Raw genomic sequence first — 21,078 nt, forward strand, 5'->3', positions numbered from 1 at the left:
TAAGATTTGTATTTTAGTGTGGACCTAATTGAGGATAATTTAATAGATTAGCTTTACCATTGCTTATCATGCAGACAAACTTGAACAAAAACATGTAAAATGAGAACTAATTATGACTACGTAATTGCCTAACTCATTCTGTAAATACCAATATTTTTGCAAATTGACATTTGTTGTGACCATGATACACAAAAGTCTCTTTTAAACTAAGATCTCCCCTGTCTCAGTATCAACACATTCCGTTTCGGATGTATCCTAGGCAAACTTGGAGAGCTGTAAAAATGATCTACTACATTTATGTTCCTTGGACCAAGAACTCACACCATATTTCATATCTTACAGTTTATTTCCCAGAATCCATTCCTTTTATTGCCTTAGACTAAGATTGTTTTGGAACATTTAACTTAGCCACAACCTTCGCACTTCCTTGTCATTGTTTTGTCTTCGTATATTTTATGCTGATTTATACATTTGAAAATGCATAATACAAAGTTTCTGGTGAAGAACAACACACATTGAACTCAGATAAACTGTTACAAAAACGTTTGACTATTTAGTATCCAATAGTGAATATTAAACATTTAAATGCAATTTTTATTTAATTGCCAAATATTACACTGGGTAAAAAATATTATTGCCAAATTTGTTAACAAAATGTATGTAACAGATTATTTAAATTAATAAGCTCTTCACTGGTGTGATGCTATACTTTTAGATTAGTTTAATTCGCACTTAAAGTATTTGTATGCAATTTTTTGCAACATTCCTAATGTTAATGCAAATCACGTGCTGTTTGATACCCTGTTCATTTACACATAGCTTTCCATCCGTACAGGTTTCGATTCTATTATTGGTTTATAAACCAATGTCCCGTCTAACTTTTTTTTCAAATTACTTAATGTTTTGGATATTTCAAGTAGTTCAATAATAATTTTATAATTCACAACTGCATTTTCAGACTTCTATTTGTTTAAAGTAAACAAAGTCAGTGTCTACTTCTTCAACATATGTTATCTTTGGATCAGCAAGAATAGTTCGTACGGTGAAATTTACCAAGGCATTTGCCAGAAGGGCGTGTAATGAGGCTCGATGCCACACTAATAAAAACAAGTTTGATGGCTCGAACAGCGTGATTGTTTGATTCTATTACAGCGCAGCTAAATCAAAGGGTTGTTTTATTTAGATTGGCCACTGGAGAGACCAGCTTCAAACAGCAAGCGGGCGCCGAGCCAGCCAGCACAATACAAATAACCGGTGCCTTACACTCTTACACTTAGAATCTTACACTTAGAATTCTACACCGTCTTCCGGTCTTCATATTACTCAGCACAAAACCACCTATGAGTCCAACAAGGTACTCTTGTATGATATCGGCTTCAGGGATTTGGTTGTCAGAAATGGCTGAGACGCTCTTTTCAAATGTATGAGATTTTCTGTCAGGAAATTCTAGATACTTTTGGTTCGGATGACATAACTGGTTATAAAATAAACTGTATTTACACTGTAAACTTTCTTGGTAAGCCCACTGTCTGGGTCGAAGAGCGTTTACGGGAGAAACAAGGCGAAACGAATAAAAGGTTGCCGATTTGGTCCTGGAGAAAAGTCAGTAGCTTTTTTTATGGTTTGAAACTGGACCCAGCTGTTCCTGATCAATTGGCTTGAAATGAATTATCCTTACTGGTGAAACAGGTCTTCTTACAACATTCTACACTCATCTTCACTACTCATATTGGAGTTAAAATACGCACCTGCGTGGCATCCCAATCTCAATTGATAATGATAATAATAATAATAGTTCTTCTGGGAAATGCATCAAATGGTGTATCCTAAATCATTATCAATCGTTGATAATCTTTCAATAAAAATTCTTATTATTATAACTACGTTTTTTCACATATCCTCGTACTAAGCTTACGCATTGATGAAGTATGGTGGATTTTTTTATAGACACTTAAAAAAACAAAGCATTTTACGAGAAAACTGTTTTAGAGGTATACGATCATAAAACGAAAGATATTACAAACACTACTTTTTTATTGTAATCTCGAAGCAATATTTACCTACCTAAAATATCGTAAGGTCGTGATACGAAACAGCCTACGGAAGGTCAAACACTCGAGCGTAATAGACCAGAAGTAAACAATATTAGGAGTGTTGAGCTAACGCAGACATGCGTAAGTTTACATACTTCGTTGATTACTTCAAGTTCCCGTGATGGACTTTGTTAGCCAATGATTTCCACCAAACTAATATTAGAAAATTATTAAAAAAAGCTACGCTTCATTTTTTATAATTACTACATTAACATTTTTAAATGCTATTAGATATATTTAAACCCTGTAAATGTATGCAATATAAGTGTAAATATATCACACATTTAAGGAAGACATCTTTTATTGATTTATAATTTATGTTTTTTTTTATATTATATTTAGAATTTTTATTTTTATTTATTTATATACAGTTTTTATATTAAGAGAGAGGTTGGGCACCAATGACCTCCTTTTTTTTAACCGTTTCCAACCAAATTTGGATTTATAAATGAGTGTACAGTAATTACTTTTCGATAAAACTGCAAAATGTGTTTATTGAAATGTATTTAAACCAAATTTTATTACTTTTGTCTATCAAATCATTTCGCTAAAAATAGTCTAGTCACAATCAGTATTTACTACCTGATTAAAACTTAATATTTAATACCTGATTGAAACTTTCCTCTTGATTCTACATTCAAAAGTATACACACCTATAAATAAGGTATTCTTTTTCATTGTAATCCCATACAAATGTTACCTATTTACGGATTTGTAAGTAGACAGCATTACAAAAAGTGCAATGTCAATACCATGGCTAGGTTTTATTATATAGAAGTCTGGACAAGACAAAATACTTGGTTTTATTGACAACTCACTGGCTTTGACAGCATTTAGTCAGTATTCATTCAATCATGAAACATTCTGACAGATACCTTCAATAAAATGGTTTCCTTATTCTCTAGAAAACAAAACAGCAGTAAATACTGATTATTTTACTCGTGTTAGGATTTCCATTTACAATCAGTTTTTCTTCTTTCGTATGTTTTTATGTTTATTTTGTGGCTGGGTAATATGGTGGGTTGGTTGAACTGACACAGTAGTGACACTTGGTGATTTATTTTTATTTCATCCATGCAATATTCTTAAGTATTTAAATTGACAATGAACTTTAAACAACTAGTTCTAATTTTATAACACGTATTTTTTGGGGGTGTCTCTGAGAAATTAGTTATGGTTTTCCCACGAACACAGTTTAAATAGCATAGCATGTAAGAATGTTAACAAAACTGGTATAAGCTTATTACTGTAATTTTTGTGATACATTTTTAAAATCTTTTATCAAAAAATCAGATTCCTTTTATGTTCCAGGCTTAACTTGGGCAACACAAACACTTAAAAAATAAATGAAAATTCTAAACTAAATCAATTTAAATGTAATATAAATACTGGATCTCCAATAATATCCCTACTCAAAAGTCTAATTTTAAAGAAAATTCACCAAAGGATTTATATCATTGACTTTGCTTGGAGGTGATAGATTCGACTATTCGCCTGATTTACAAGACGATAAAATACCACTGACAGACAAACTGTAGGCCTCTACTTGAGATCTGATTTAGAACCGAGTCTCCAATGTCCAGAAGCTACTAAATCAGCTGTTAATATGTTGCGGTAAATAACCACAGCTGGAGTTGAGTTTGATATATTCCATCTCGCGTGTAAACCGCGGGAGAAAATAGTTCCTGAGATGGCCGCTACAATGGACAGCGCTGCGGATGGTTCCGTCCAATACAGAGAGATAGCGCTGAGAGTGGATCAGTAAATACATGAAGAGTAAATCGTTATACAGTATTAAATACACAAATTTTCTTTGTGAAAAATGCCAATTAAACTAAGAATGGGTATTTGTACAACTAGAGGGACTTGTTTATAAGAGAGAAAAATGTTGACGCACAAGACTTGTTATGTGCGTCAATTTTATCGAGTTTTAAAAAGATAAATACTAATGAAAAATAATTGTGCCGAACAAACGTACTTAAATCGTTGAGGTTAGGAGGTTTTGTGACACAGCTACTTTATCGTGATATGTAATGTCATTGTCAATTTAAAATTCACAAACAAAAAATGTTCTTTATTTACATACTGTAAAACATTCTTATAAACCAATAATTACTTGGCTGTTGAACTTAAAAATCGTTCATTGAGATTAATTTTAGCATTGAAGGTAAGAGTTAATTTTATCTTCGTACCACCCATTTCCTGTCGCTTTATTTTTTTATTTTTTATTAGCTCATTTATTTGGTTCAGTTGTCATCGAAAGTGACATAAAATGTGTTTAAAGAGGTTCTAAATTTCTAAATTAGTATCGTGTTACTGTACAAGCTTATGCAGTAGGCTTAGTTACATCGTGTAGATATAATATATATTCTGCATTCATCAATTATCTAAGTACCTTGCATTTGCCCGTCCGCACGGACTTCAAGTATGTATGTGAAGCCATTGACTATTAAATAGTCAATGGTGAAGCGTATCTAGATCTAGACAACCGTGGCAAGGCAATGGTACAAGGGTAAACTTACAGATACATTTTCGTGGTGTATCGGCGATGTCGCTATCATGGATTAGTAGTCCGTCGCACTACCGACTCATAGCCCTACTACCGGCTACGCCACTGACTTACCTAGTTCTATTCGACCAATCATCGTGCGTGTTTATCACGTTGACTTTTGTACGATAGTTCTAGTTAAGTGCCATAATTTAACCATAATGCTGATAGTTACCTGGTCGCCGGCGCCACGACGGAGGGCCGGGCCGTATGTTACGCCTCCTGCAGCTCCGGCTTGCTATGGCCCAACCTCGCAGCCAACTCGTGCATGACGTCACGGAATATGATGGCGTCGATGTTCTCACCCAGCATGTAGAAGAGAAACCAATCTCCCATCTTGGACCGCCGGACGATGGCGTCAATGGCCTCTCTCCGGATCAGCCTAAACCTCAGCCGTAGCAGGTACACCCGCATACGGGGGCTCATGATGATTATTATCCTGCAAAATTCAAGGTGTAGAAAGAATTCTGGTACGTCTTGAGCTCATTGAAATGTGTAGATTATTTGACTAATTATAGACCTTAAGTTCAAAAGTCAATGGTAGAATCGACCAAATACACTTGGAGAAGTAGTGACAAGAGTTTTATAGTTGAAGACGTCTCATTTTGATTAATTCAAAGCATATTGTTATTAATAGTTTGCTTAGCCAAACTGAAAGTAAACATTATCACTAATTAATTAATTTTGTATGTTTACTTGGCTGATACGAGTAATCATACTAAATTTAATTATTGTCGAGGTATTAAATGAGGGTGTCCGTATGACACTGCGTAGCACATGCTACCGAGAAATGACTTAAATTTCCTTTAAGTATCTACTTCTTCTTGGCATTCGAGTCCAAAAAGCTGAAACTCTACTAAACTAAAGCTGTTTTAGGATCATGTCCTCTTCAGGTAATTCAAAAATATCTAAGGTATAACGGACTTGATTGGACGAAGAAGAGTATTGAATATTTAAATGGCCAGTGGGACGTGTTTAATAGAAGGTAGTTGAATGTGATGATACTCTTGATTGAAATTATGAAGCAAATATAAGTGAATGGATATGAAGCGAAGAAGGCATTACAATGAGGGCACTAAAAACAATTCAAGTGCAGTATAATATGTCCATTATAAACACTGTACATGATTGGAAACCAATAACACACTCATGACATTATTCTTAGTAGTATAATGGTAAAGCAATTAGATTTTCTGTAATATTATTATTCATCGGATACAACTTTCGTAACACATATAAGTAATATCAAATTTCATAGAGGCTAAGCTAGGTGCATTTTTAATAAAATAAATACAACAGATTTCAGGGAAAACGGTCAAAACCCATAATCTTTTCCTACATAAACCAGATATTAAACCCGCCTCATTGTACGCCAGGCTAGTAACAAACCCAACAGCAACTTTTGCTTGAATTAAGACACAAAATGAGAGAATATTTTGATTAACGATCATAATCTACAGTATAGTTTACATCGAAGTCTACCACACCTGTAAACTATGACACCCGACGTGAGAATGCCCAGGAGTAGGAACCAGAACCATAGGAACACGTAGATCTTCTCGTTGACTACGTTGAGAGGCAATATACACACTGCATCGTGACGTTCCACCTCTCCAGACACACCGAACTTGTAGAAAGTACACTTGGTCATCCTGTGCATTAGATACTAGATATTAGATAGGATAGATGGTTTGAGACCAGACGATTGCTTTTGATATCTTTATGTGACCTCTGATTAGCCTATATTATTTGTAATGCAACAATTTTGCTTTGTCTTACGATCATCACCTACTTCAGTAAAAATCCGTTTAACACAATATTGAAATAAGTTTGGGAGATTAAATTATAACTTGTAGATTAGAGTACGAAAAACATTGAACGTTCGATCTTAGTTCATATTTGTCATAAAGGTTTGACTGATACACTTGTGAAAAATAAGGCATGTACATTCTATATCTCAGTCCAGTCTACAATGTTAGTTAACTTAAGATACTATACTATCCCGACATCTTTGACTCAATGAAATTAGGTAATAAGGCAAAAACTGTACCATTAATGCAAATTAGTAGTCTAAATAAATTAAAAAAACAATATATTTTTTTATAAAACTACAAAGGAGATTTGTGGAAACTGGATCCAAAAAAGCAAATGGTGTAGACAAATAATTTTAAGGAAAGTGTCATAAAATCTGTTCGCGCAAATTTATTTATAACTTATCGTCTTCTTCTTCATTCAAAGATGATTGAATAAGAAAGATAATAATACAAAAAGTACATGTTAAACTAAGTTTTTTTTTTATAACTAAACCAGACTATAGTGTGATCACTCTAAGCTCACTAATACTAGTATATGAGTCATGGAGATCTGTGTGCAAATAATTATTCTTCGGAAACAGAAGCAATTGATTTCGAAGCAAGGACAAAGATGAGGTAACATACCTCGGGAAGATGAAGATCATTGGATCTATCCTCTCCTCTTGGTCGCTCTCCATGAAGGTGACAACGTCGATGCCAAATGTTAGGAATGCACCGTCGAAAAATTTGTTCATCAGGAACATTTGGCCTGCACAAACACATGTTTAAATTTGGCCTGTGCAAAGACATTTTTTTACTTTAATATTAGCCATTAACAATAATTTAAAATACAAATTGGTATAACAGAATAGCAATGATGCATACTTCATGGAGATTTTTTGTTAAAAAATCGTGGTTTTTCGATCTGACTAGGTATAAGGTAGGGAAATGTATTGCTGCCAACTGACGCGTATGACGTCAGACGTCAGGGTCTTTGCCAACTATTACACTAGTTCATAAGGAAACCCATCTGGACATGTAAAAATGTAACAATATGTTATTTCATTTACTGGAGATATGCACAGTTTCAATTATTTAGATCCTATGTATATGGATTTACCTGGTGTATTTGACGACGGATATACTCTATTTTGTCTACGATTATAAATTTGTATGTAAACTATATAGTTCTATTAAAAAACTATTTTAACTAGTGTTGGCAAAAGCACAGTATCAAGTTTTTATTCCGTGGTAGAAGGAGTTGACTGCAAATTTCAATTACACATGGGGAAGAAGGCAACTATCGATGAAAATATTCTTATAATGATATCATTTATTACTAATTTGAACTCTGGACAGTTGGTCTATAACATGCACGTCAAACATTGTCCGGTTCAGCTTAAGTTGTTGACCTTGCAGTATTGACTTGACTATTTACCTCTAGTAGATCTAATAATCTCTAGTAGAGGTGTATAGTCAATTCCTATAGTTACCTAAAGTGTCTATTGTAAGACATATAACTTACATCGTTCAGCTCAAAATTCTGGATGGTGATTTCAGGACACGTTTCGACACAACTGTGTCATCTTAAAGTACTAGTGTCTAAAGACGTCCTGAAATCACCATCCAGAACTTTGAGCTGAACGAAGTAATAGTCTTACAATAATTATGTCCAGCTCAGGGGCTCAACAATGAATTTTAATAAAGTGTATAACCATATAACTATGGCAGTCAATAATAATATTTACGGTTTGTTTTTTTTTTCTTGAATATTAGCAAAACGAATTGTGGAACCCAAAGTGCATTGTAATATAAAATTCTCATTTTTATCAGTGACGAGTAAATCTCCACTTGAACAAAACTTTGAAAATCTGTTTAACAAAAACAAACGTGATAACAAATTTGATTTTCCAGACAGTTTGGATTACCTATGCTGTTTTTTCATCACACATTATACATCTTATAACCAAACCAAATCAAATGTCACTCTCTAAACGATTTGTTACTGACCAATGACGTTGCCGAAGCTGAGCAGCTCACACAGGTAGTACCTATAGCACCACCAGTTGTGGTACCTCAGGTTCTCCCAGAGATAATCCAACAGTAGCTTCTTCTTCTGCTTCTTCTCCACCTCGGAGCAGATGCCTATGTCTAGATCCATCATAAGAGCATGGATCTTTCCACCTTCCCAGTGCTTCCACAGCCATCGTGGGGTGTAGAACAGCACCGCCTGTAACAGGAGAGGGGTGTTAAATTGGGTAAATGACGGTCAACTGGCTTTACGACCTAGTAGTAGACGGTCAACTGGCTTGACGACCTAGTAGTATGACAATAAACTGGCTCGACGACCTAGTAGTATGGTGGTCAACTGGCTTGACGACCTAGTAATATTACGGTCAACTGGTTTGACGACCTACTAGTATGATGGTCAACTAGCTTGACGACCTAGTAGTATCACGGTCAACTGGCTTAATGACCTAGTAGTATGATGGAAAACTGGCTTGACGACCTAATAGTATGATGGTAAACTGGCTTGACGATCTAGTTGTATATTGATAAAATGGTAACTTCCAAAGCTGCTAACCTAGAAGCATTGGCTTTTGCTAAAATATTTGTTGCAATCCGTCTGAACTACATTTATTTGAAAACTGACACTTAAGTTCAGTCAAGTCTTAAGAAAACCCGAAAAAGTCTTCTTTAGGTACTGTAAACATACATTAACAAATATTCTTTGCTACCCTAGTTTCAAGATCTTTAATTATATTACATTTAACTTTGTTGTTGTTGGTAAGACCATAATGGTAGGGATATAAAGATGAATTAAAACACCCCGCGACGATGCATCACAAGGTGGAGAAATGTATAGGGGATACTCAAATACCTATCCTACTGGAACTCAGGCAACAACAAGAGAACTAAATCAAATATAACATACATAACTGTTATTTTATATGGATAAGATGTTGACTTTTTTGTTATATTTGGCTTGGGGAAAGACGTCTTAAATGTAAAAACATGATTCTCACTAAGAGATTTCCCAACGGCTTTTGGAACACTAGAGCGTTGAAGTAACTTTCAGTCTATATTCAACTCATAAACCATAGCACGATTTTCAATATAGATTTTTATGTCGCTCCTTTTTAATTGGGTCAAGTACGACTTACCACGAATATAACACATTGGAATAGAGCTCAGGTGAGCCTAGGCGAGTTGTAAAACCGTCAATATTGAATTACTGTTACTGTTGCTATTGGCATCGACCCCGTACCCGTGTCCCGTAGGTTGGGACGCATCTTCCAACAATAGACCCTGCCATAGACAATACCACCAGGCTTGTATCGTCTCAGGATTCTTATAACTTTGATGGTCAAATAGTGTAGCTTAAGTCTACGTGGACGGACAAATGCAAGGTTAAAAGGGCCGCCAACCTCTTAAAAAAAGTTCTAGTATGATTTCCTAATGCAGCAATGCACATCAATATACATCTTTCTTTCAGAGTACAGTAACCGAATAATAAGTGACCTTTTAGCCTTTAAATAGTCAATTATCTTGAAATTGATTGATAATCGTGACAACTCTTCAGTTACGAGCGTCTTTGACATTTTTAGATTTACTCTACCAAAATAGGTGTCATAGGTTCGTTGGAAGTGTTATAACAAGAGATAAATTAATTGTAGCCAATGTATATCTATACAAAAAGTCACCTGTTCGATCCCTAAAAAATTTAGTTGATTTTTAGCATCGAAACTAGGAACTGTCCTTAATCATTTAGCTTTAAAAAATATACTGGTAGAAGCAACAGTTGATCTTATACATCAGCTACACAGATCCTACTCCATTAAACTCATCTTGCATTCCATAGTCAGCTTAAAATAAGCACCTAGGTAGCGTTCCTAGCTAAAAATTATTAGAGGATGTTTCTAAAGTCCATCCTTTGTCTAGTAAGGCGCGATATGTAATACATTCTGATTGTCTGTGGAACAATATGGTGTGATTTATGTAAGCACATCTGTTACGATTACAAAGGATAACAAAGCTACCCATGTGTCGGGCCATTAATGTGGCCAACTTTTGAATGTTTAAAACTCCCAGTTCGTATTTTGAGACGAAATACTGAAACAAAGTTCTTTTATCAGAATGGTTTGATTCTTACTGACCAACTACTCTCTCATACAATATAACTGCTAATACATTGGTTAGCGTTTCTAGCATCGGAGAGGAAAGGTCCGATCCCAGAATATTCACAAACATTTGGTTTGTACTGTTTCCCCTAAACGATAGACATACAAAAATAAATGTAATGGCTATTTTTCGTTTATTTATTTATTTATTTATTTATTTATCCATATACGGTAAACACCATTTTACATTGTACATACATTGCAATTTTTTTTACAGATGGCCAAAAAAAAGATATACTACTAAAATGATCAGCTATCTACTACCTACACTTAGAATTAACGAAACAAAGTTGAAAAAATAAATATATGATAAATATCACAGCAAGTGGCAATAAAGAGTAGAGACTAGTTAACATGCAGGAACAATAATAACAATAAATATTGACGAAGTAGAGACTAACAATGAGCAAACCCAAAATTATGAAACACTACAAAATAATACATATTATGGAGGCAAAACCAGCAAATTTACAGAAAAAAAATAACAATGTGCAAAAGGTACGGTAAACTCTGAAGAAATATAAAAACTTAACAATGAGGTAACAACAAGACAGACCATAATATTAATAAATATGAAAAAGTAAGCACATAAGTGAGGGGAGTCGACGGCCCCAACACTACCACACACTTGAACAAAACACATGCACTCACTGGCTTGGAAGTGAGGGGAGTCGACGGCCCCAACACTACCACACACTTGCACAGAAACATGCACTCACTGGCTCGGAAGTGAGGGGAGTCGACGGCCCCAACACTAAGTCATCGCCACACTCCTAACGAAAAGCTAATTAAAAAATAAATCAAACATGCACATGCTCCTCTGACGAGTAGAAGTTGGTTAGCTCCCTCCTAAGACGATTCTCGGAGAACTGAATGAGGTCGATGTAACTGGGCAGGCTGTTTCCCAGACGATGAAGGCGAGGCAGAGCACTGTGGTAAGAATATTGAGTCGAACAATGAGCTCTCTCAAAGAGTCCTCTGGATCGAACCACACGAGCACAACGAAAATCAACCCTGCTCAGCAAATCCGGTGAATCAACCGAGGCTGTGATGATCTTCTTTAAGAGCAGCAGATCAAAGATTTTGCGTCTCGAACTCAGAGGAAGAAGTCCAAACCGACGTTCCATCTCATCCAGTGGTACTTCAAGGTAGCGAAAGCCCAGACTCACTCCAAGTACTCGGAGAAATTTTCTCTGTACACCCTCGAGAAGATCAACATGGCATATCAGGTATGGTGACCAAACTGGTGAGCAGTACTCCAACAAAGGGCGAACCAGCTGCACATACAAAGTCCTTAGGGCATGAGGTGAAAACCCATCTCGAGACATTCTGACAACAAATCCCAGAGCAGAATAAGCCTTCTTACTTATGTTTCTTAAGTGAGGTTCTGGACTTAGATTCGAGGAAACAGTTACTCCCAGATCTTTCACTGTAGAAGATCGGCGGAGAGTCGAATCAAATAAGGTATAGTTGAACACCGTTACATTCGTGCGCCGAGAGAAAGAGAGTACAACGCACTTAGATATGTTCAACTCCATCTCATTCTCCGAACACCACCGCAGCACACTGTCCAAGTCACTTTGCAGCTCCTCACATTCAAAGTCCGTTGTTACTTCCTTATAGATTTTAGCATCATCTGCAAACAGCAACACTCTTGAATCCTTGACAGCATGGACTAGGTCGTTAATAAAGATTGAAAACAGTACAGGACCCAAAAGCGAGCCCTGTGGCACTCCAGATAACACAGGAAAGGCTTCCGACTCAGACCCATTATATCTTACAATAAGGCAGCGTCCACTAATATAGCTCCGAAACCACTTCAGCATAGGTCCAGCCACTCCCAAAATACCAAGCTTTGCCATAAGGTGATCATGGTTTGCGTTAATACTGTAAATCACAAAGTGATCTTAGTGAGTTTTTTCAAACTTAACCCATTTTCAACTGAAGCGTTCAACAAACGTAGGCCCTACTTAAATCAATTTTAGATATATAAGTGTTACTCTTAATATAGAGTGATTTGTTAAATCTCAACACCTCATTTACTGTGAAGCACGTTTGGGACAAATTTCCCGTAATGTCAATTCATTGACTTACGTAAATGCAAATTGTAATTTGTCTTACTATAAATTATTCAAAAGGTCAAGCTGTGCTAAGTGCCAAATGGCTTGGGCTGACCACTACGGCTACAATACCTTGTGACATCATTTGTGGACGGTTAAATTGAATTAATTTAACACAATCAAATTGATTCAACTGAATTTCAATTAAAAGTTATTTGACATATAATAAAGAAGCAGTAAGCCCGTTATACTTGTTTGTAAAGTCAGTTAAAACTTCATTTTATTCAGAGCACTTATTATTGGTTTTATGTAGTAAACTATAGGACAAAAACACACCACTTTGTTTATGAACGTTTGTTGTTTTATTTTAAAATAAATTAGATCGCTTTTTATTAGCTAAAGGCACTAAAACAAATTTGGGAAATAAAGGAATAAACTTAATCTTTATCAGGGTTGTAGTTTTCCCAATAAGAGTAAATTGCTATCATCGGAATAACCACATATAGCGACGACAAGGAGTTTCTTGTTCTTAAGACCCATATTGGATTACTTACCCTATGAAACGTAAAAATAACCAATCACTCATAGTAGGGTTTACACAATCATAAACAGAACTGGGTACTTTTGTAGATTTTAGAGTTTTAGATTAAATACTACGCCTTTAATCCACACCTTTACTCTTCTATGAAGAATATAATTTTTGGTAATTTCATAGCTCTGAAAACGGAAAATGGTTTGATTAACGTCTTGATTAGCATCGTACGTGATATTAAATTACCTGAGAGTAGAAAAATACGTAAAATTACACTCGTAATAATATATTTACACTTAAACGATTTCGATTGGACACTCCAATCATCATCAGACCCAATAGGAAAATGACAAGAATCTCAAGGCGTCGCTTATACTGTATACTATTGGCTACCGGAAGTACCAAACAAGAAAAGAAGTACAACTGGAGTCAAAATTCACCTGTTCACTTTTTTTTCACACAAAAAATACAATTAAATCCTTTATCACAACCCTACCTTTACAGTTGAAGTTACAGTGTTATAATTACGAAATGGTGGCCATAATGAGATTGTGTCCGTGAATCAAATCTAGGTCAAAAACATCCTTTCTTAGTTACCAATAACCATCGACAAATAAAAAAAAAACTTAAAAAAACACATCTAAACAAATTAATAACCCACCCTGTTATTATATATGCCAGCTTTTATCGCAATAATTGGTAATTTGGCCAATCAAAACCAATAAACAAAGTTTATATTACAATCAACCGCTGATTAGTTTATTAATTACCACATTGTTTAGCCTGAAATAGAATACGTGGGAACATGTAATTTAATTTACCAAGCTTGTAGCAACAGTTCAATTTTAGCTTTACCACTTAACATTGGTACGTCTGACGTCACAGCTCTCCAAAATAATAATCATTAAATTAGCTACGCATTATTGTGTGGAATATTGACTTTGCCGTATTCTAAATCAGTTCTGTTAAAACCCAGGAAATCTGCTTTCATCCTAGTACCACGCACGAACTATTATTTGAGATTGGTAAAATGAGGCAATTTGTTCATGGAACTCTACTGTATGAGAGGAAGCTAAATTGTGAAATATCCTATTGTTAAATATAAACGTTATTTAGTTAATTGTATTTATTTAGAGGCATTTATTAAAGTTTTTGTTAGGGAACGATCCAAACCGTGGGCTTGTTCCTATCTAACTACGACCTGTTAGAAACCACCATTAGATAGCCAAATGACATCTGGGTCTAGTAATGTCTTTGCTTGAAATCGAACCAGCGACCTTCAGATTGGAAGGAGAGCACTATGACCACTCAGCTACCCAGACAATTATGTTATGTTATATACTGGAATATCGATAAGACGCACATTTTACAAACTTCTTATACAAGTAGACCTAATCTAGTAAAATTACTAGCTGATTTATTTTTTCTCGTTGATACTGATCCATCAAGCTGATTAATAAAACACTTGATTGCACACAGCTACTAGACCTGTGAGGTATTTGTTGGCAAAAGCCGAAGTTATTGCAAGATCTCGTCCCGATGTTTACACAGGCAAATCCCAACAGAAACAAACATTTTATGACTCAACGCTCTTATCACTTACGACTCCTTGCGATATTTATGGTTTTCAGCTCTGATTCAATCACATTTAGTTATAAAATTTAAGATTTTCATTGTAGTTATATATAATGATTTTTTATGTGGTATTTTTGTATATGATGCTTACAAAAAAAATCCAAATTAAAAACATTGAAAATACTTTGGTGTTTAATATTCTAGCCAGAAATAGTATACAACATTACAACACATTCTGTTTAATTTACCTGGGAATCTAAAAGAAAATTCGGAGACAAGAAATATTTAATAAAAAACAGAAATTGCATTTGTGTGGATTCGAAAATTTTGATTTTTATAATCACTATTTAAAAAATATTTTATTGCTTGAACAGTGACTTAAAACAAATAGTTTCAATTACCTGAAAATATGATCGTGTATGAAGGTTAATCAGCAAAACTATATCCTTTTCAATTAATATTCCTAACTCTGAAAAGAATCCATATAAAACTCTGGAAAAAGTATTAATTAAATTATGTATATTTCTAAAATGGTAAATTCTTTTATAGATTGGGTTGGATTTGGCAAGAAAGTTGTTTGTTTCATTATTTGAATGGATTGTTATTTTCGTCTAATCAGTTAAACCGCAGATGTTTTTGTTACAGCGTAAATCAAAGCAAATTACGACCATTTTATTGTCACAACATTGCTGGCCACAAAGTCCCTGTGTTTTGTAGTAATTGTTATTTGTTTGTGCAACAATAGTTAGAGGAAACAATAATTTCACTCTCTACGCTATTGTGAGATTGGTTTGAACAAACATTGTTTAGTTTAAGCTTAAATCTGAATTTAGAAAAAGTTGCTTGTTTGTCAAAAATGTATAGTGGGCCGATAAACCTGTTATTATTATGTGTGATATATAGTATTCTTATAAAACTTAAACTTAATTTTGTAACAAAATTAGAAAATCAGATATTAGCAATTAATTTTACATCAAACTTTGAATTGGTAACTTAATTGTGTTCAATATTTTGTCCGCAATAAATTCATGGTGAAAACTTTAAAGAGTTTTATTTTGACAATTATTCTAGTGAGTGTAGAATGACTTGATACAAAATCAATTTAAATGTTTTAGTGGGGTTAAGTTGTAACCTTTAAAAACTGAAACACACAAGTTATGAATTTTGCGCTTTACTAAATAAATTTTTCATGAATGGTCGTGTTAAAATATTATTTCAAGTCACTTGTTTACTTTTGACATGTTTTTTAACACAACCGTGGTAAAAACGTATATGTAAATGTTTTTTTTACGCTTTTACAATTACAAAGTTTTAAATTGTCTCAACAAAATTAGGATGTTTTGTTAAGGAATTTTAAACTATTAAGCAGGTAGTGCCAATTAACGTAGAAAATAAGGTAAGTTCCCAATTTGGAGATTGCTTAACAATTTACTTTTCTGGGTTCCCAAACTGAACCATCAAGCTTTTAGCTTTCAGTGTCTTTGAGTTATTGTATTGGCTTTATATAGACATTTCTTTTAGTTTAGCTGACCGTGTGTTGCTCTACCTAGCTGGAACTATATAGAAACAAAGAAAATAAAAAGAGTGAATCATTGTGCTTGGGATGTTAGCAAAACATTGTGTTTACAAATATAGGCGAGGTAGAATTCTCTATTGCTGCTTCTGTAGACGTTTTCCAGAACCTCTTGCATCATGTTGTGCAAAATGCACATCAAATTTGTTAAACGAACCAAACTGTGATCTCTACTATGTTTTCTGTGAGTTTAGCAGCTTATTTATGTCAATTTATATGTTTAAACTTAAAAAACATCAATCTGTATAAATACTTATAGGCATTAAAATAGGTTAACGACACCAAGGTCGAGAACGAGTGAAGAATCAGTAGTAAATGTACGAGATTATAGCGTTTTTACAGAATGAAAATCAGCTAGGTAGTTCAGCTTAATGTCTTGGTCAGGACCATTTAATTCGAGCACAAGGGTAAGAACAAGTGGATATGGTTTCGAAACTCTTATTATACCCGATATAACCGCCCACCTACACGGATATCAAACCAAAAACGTTGACTTTTGGACATTATACGTTGACTATCACTCGGTTGTAAAATCTCCTGTTTTATAAATGGGTCATGACCAGTTACGGGTACCTAACAGGTCGTCATATTTCTCCCTTGGAAAAACATCCAAAACAACAAACAACGTTTCTAATCTCACAGTATATTTACATCATAATCACTTTGGTGTTTGAAAAACTATTTTTGGATGATAATTATAACTCTTAATCAGCTGTTTGAAACCATCCAAGACGGCCGCCATCCTCCAAGGACCCTTAAAAACTCGATTCATAATGATTATTAAGTGTAATAACAAAGTTTATGACTTAAATATATAATTATATTTAATTTTCCAGGTGTTACTGGCTGTCATCTCTTTTTCAATCCTTGTTTTATGTTACCCGGTCCAGTTACCTAGAATAAGGTGTTCAATTTTAATGCCAAAATAGTAGGAGAACGTATGGGTCAGTTTACTGATACTGTTTATTTTAAATGATTTCCCCATAAAAATCCATGAAAGTAATGGAAAATCGAATTATTTTGGGAAATGGTCCGAACGATTTTGATAGACATTTGATATGTTTATAGTCCTCTAAATTCTAAAAAATATCGTCTAATTTTCCTCTACAAAATCATTCTCATGCCATTTACCCGCGATAAAGGTTATTGACAAGCTAATGGGAGAAAGTATGTGTCAGATTGCTGATGCCGTTTATTTAGAATTTGAGGTGACTTGCGGTTACGTACCCTCCACGTATATGAGAAATATTAACGTATGAAAAAAATCTTCACAAAAATACATTCCTAAAAATAGCTCATCCTTAAGTCTGTCTCTGTAGTCAGGCAGTGTAACCATTCTAAAAAAAGGTTGATTCACAAGTATTCCAAGACAAAGAAGCGCTGTTTCCTGAAACGAAACGCGAATGTCCGTCATAGTGTTGTCGACAGATGCTCCACGTGAAGTTCAACGCTCGGGTTTTGGCGCTCTTCTACCTGGCTACCCGCCAAAAAATTAAATAGCGCTTGCATCATAGTACACGCTATTGTACCTGCCACAAGAGCCACTGGACCAAAGAGTCTGGAAACACTAGATACAGTGAAGGGATTGAGCGTAGAACAGCACTACAACCCGACCATGATGTATGTAAAGTTAATGGTACAACTTGAACTTGAGGATTGTGTCTAATAACTTCTTGTTTCGTCACTAGTTAATTACTTACTATAAATTACTAGTTAATTACTTACGTCACCTCATTGGTGGATTGGAAATTAAATTAAACTAGTGGCTTGTAGAGACAGAATTCCCTAAAAAGTCAAATTATTGTAATAATTAAACAATCTAAGAATCAAATGATCTTTGTGCCACGATAAATATCCCAGTACACCATGTCTTTTCTGTAAAAACAGTCTTTTTGATTGCTTTGGTCGTTGTTATTTTCAATAAATAATTTGATTTCTTCCCAAGTTTTATCACTGCTAAGGGCAACAAACGTATAATAATTTGTAGGTAAATACTGGTTCAATGAAGTAGATTTGGTCTTGTGGTAATAAAGGTGGTATTCCTATGGTGTGATTGAATTTCCATATTCTATCAGAAAAGGCCTATTTAAATGTTCAGCGGGTTAATCGATGATAGTTTCTTCAGACTTGAGGACGTGCTTGATAATTACTCGCATACCCAGACTCATGTATTTTGAGATGTTCTAAAAATGTTGTAGCTAAAGTAAAAGTCATCGCGTATATATTTACAAAAAGGTACGTTTTTTCTAGAATTTACGACCCAAAGCTCACTAGTTTAATTAAGTGTTACAGTGTTTTACTACTACTGCAGGTGAGTAATATCAAGTGATGGAAGCGATCCAGTACAACTCCAGCCAAGATCTGCACGCGTTTGTTGTGGCAATAGGCAAGGTTAATATTTATTGCCAAAAACTAAATACAAGAAGATCGTAAACCTATTTCTATACTCTGCTTGTAACAGACTTCACTTGAGCTCGCATGCCTCGACGGTTCGTGGCGTCTTGGACTAGAAAATGCAAATATTATGCTTGGCTAGCTAGTCAGTTCTGTATTTTAACCAGATGTTTCTTTTTCATATTTCTAATGTAAAATTTTTTCAACTATAAAAAAGATGCCCTGAATGTATGACGACCAGTGAAGAGTAAAAGGAAGTAGTGGAAATTTTTCTCTTGCAACCTGGAACTCATGCAATCAAGAAAATAGATAATCTCGGATAAGCAATACGTTAGAATAACTAATATGAGTACTTTTTTACTGCCTTAAAGAAGCGAAGGCACAGAAGCGTATCATGCACTGAATTGAATTTTACAACATGTAGGTAAGGCTGCTTAAAAACGAGAAAGCTCCGGGCGAAAGGACTATAGATAGGATATACTGTGTATTTGGATCATTCAGCATGTAAAAAAACATTTAGTGTGTTTGACTGTTCAGATATTTAACTCAAGATTGAGCCCTTCTTTGTATACATTTTTGGAAGAAGCAACTCTGCGTTGATAAGATTATTTTATGACATTTTAAAAACTATTAATTAAATTATTTGAAGTGAATAATTTATAGTTGGATGTTTAGGCGATGTTCGATTCACTCAAACTTCCTGGTGTATTAAAAGTGCACTTATTAAACATTTGTAAAATATGAATATAGGTCCAGGTTTTTTTACATATCTGGAGCGAATCTCTAAAACAAACGTAGAGAAGTCAAATTTAGGGATTTATAGACTAAGATTATTAACATAGGAATACATATTTTTAGAGATAATCAGGCTGGTTTCTTAAACAATGCCAGCTGAAAATTCCACTATAAAAAATACTGTACTTGTAAAAAAATATTAAATCTTCAGACTTCAAAATACACTGTTTAATACAGACTTTTCAAAGCATTTTTTCAATAATTACGTGTACTTCGAATACCTTTTCACATCTAAACAACTGCTAAACACCACTCAGTTTATCATACATCGATTGCTACAGCATTGCTTAAAACAGGCATACCAATGTCCAGGGTTTCGAAGTCATTCCAGGAACATTTTAAAAGCCATAAATGCATCCAGTATTGCTCAATTAGTCATAGCAGTCAAACCGTTTAACTATTTCCGGACTGACTCCAGCACCGTTGTTCAACAGTTTATTAATACTCCGACGTCGTGCATTGCTGAACTCCCGCCGACAGCGAACAGCTGTTCAATGATCGTCGGGAGATAATGGAGGCAGTGGTTGCACATGTGATGTAAATGAACGAAAAATCGTTAAAACTAACTTTAGGGGTTATTCAAGATGTGTAAAATGATCAGTAAATTATTTCGCAAAAAAATTGTGGTACTTTGGTATTATACGGAGGCCACCCTTATACAGCGCGCTGCGGTGGTTATGTTAGGTTAGGTTACCATACATAGAAATTATGACTCATTTGGCAAAATGATTTTGAACTTAAGAACGCAAAAGAGTAAAAATGAATGGAATAGTTAATTATACACTATAGTATAACCATATAATGGAAGGGAGCTGGTCTAGTGCTTAAGCACGGGTATTCGGTACCTAAGTTCCGGGTTCTAATACTGGCTATCACCAATGGAATCTTCGAGTAGCCAAGTGATAATTCCACGACCATCTGTGCATAGCCTGAAGAAATGAGTAAAATTGTTCCGCAGTCTAGCGTCCTAGGATTGAACGTACGAAACAAGAAAAATAAAGAAGAAAGTAACCCAAATTTCTACAAACGCACTTGGGTGTTTACAACAATGATTTTCTCAAACTTTTCTTTTCCTTCACTAAATGTCAATGATGGGACTGAACTGTGAACTTAGGATTTTTTCCAATGTTAAAAGTAGTCTATATATATTTTTTTTTCATTTCACTTAAAGACTGTCTTCTAGTGCAAACGCATGTTATTGTATGAATACTGTATTACCTCTGATAACTGTGTTATAATTATTTAATGTTTTCAATTTTGTCAAGAGTCCCATAAGATTCTTTAAATACTGTAATTATGACTATTAGCACGAATAATTATAATAGCCATAATACAGAATAAGTAAGTTAAAGTATCGTCGATGATGCAATGTATTTAAATGTATGTTTTCAATAGCTATCTATATTCTGTTAAGTACTATTTAATCAAAGACATGTTTACACTTACTATGAAAAGAGTATTATTATTGTACATAAATGTACAAAAGTTACTTTAAATGTGTTCCTGCAAAAAAATCTCTGTATAATGTATTTCT

At 34.5% G+C, this 21,078-nt stretch overlaps 1 protein-coding gene across 2 annotated transcripts in view; it reads right to left on the reverse strand.

Annotated features, from left to right (window-relative positions):
- LOC128991848 (innexin shaking-B-like) overlaps positions 1–21,078 on the reverse strand; it is a 48,439-nt gene that overhangs the window by 3,093 nt on the left and 24,268 nt on the right. For both annotated transcript variants that reach the window (XM_054415065.1, XM_054415066.1), the window contains 4 exons: positions 8,445–8,664; positions 7,080–7,203; positions 6,129–6,293; positions 4,817–5,080 (listed from right to left, as the gene is read on the reverse strand). In XM_054415065.1, the coding sequence (XP_054271040.1) occupies positions 4,855–5,080; positions 6,129–6,293; positions 7,080–7,203; positions 8,445–8,664 (735 nt within the window). In that variant the 3' untranslated portion in view covers positions 4,817–4,854. The remainder of the gene's footprint in view (positions 1–4,816; positions 5,081–6,128; positions 6,294–7,079; positions 7,204–8,444; positions 8,665–21,078) is intronic.

The sequence above is a fragment of the Macrosteles quadrilineatus genome, unplaced genomic scaffold (assembly GCF_028750875.1).
Source record: "Macrosteles quadrilineatus isolate MER2022 unplaced genomic scaffold, UCM_ALF_1.0 Scaffold_4__1_contigs__length_99947679, whole genome shotgun sequence".
Classification (NCBI taxonomy): Eukaryota; Metazoa; Arthropoda; class Insecta; order Hemiptera; family Cicadellidae; genus Macrosteles; species Macrosteles quadrilineatus.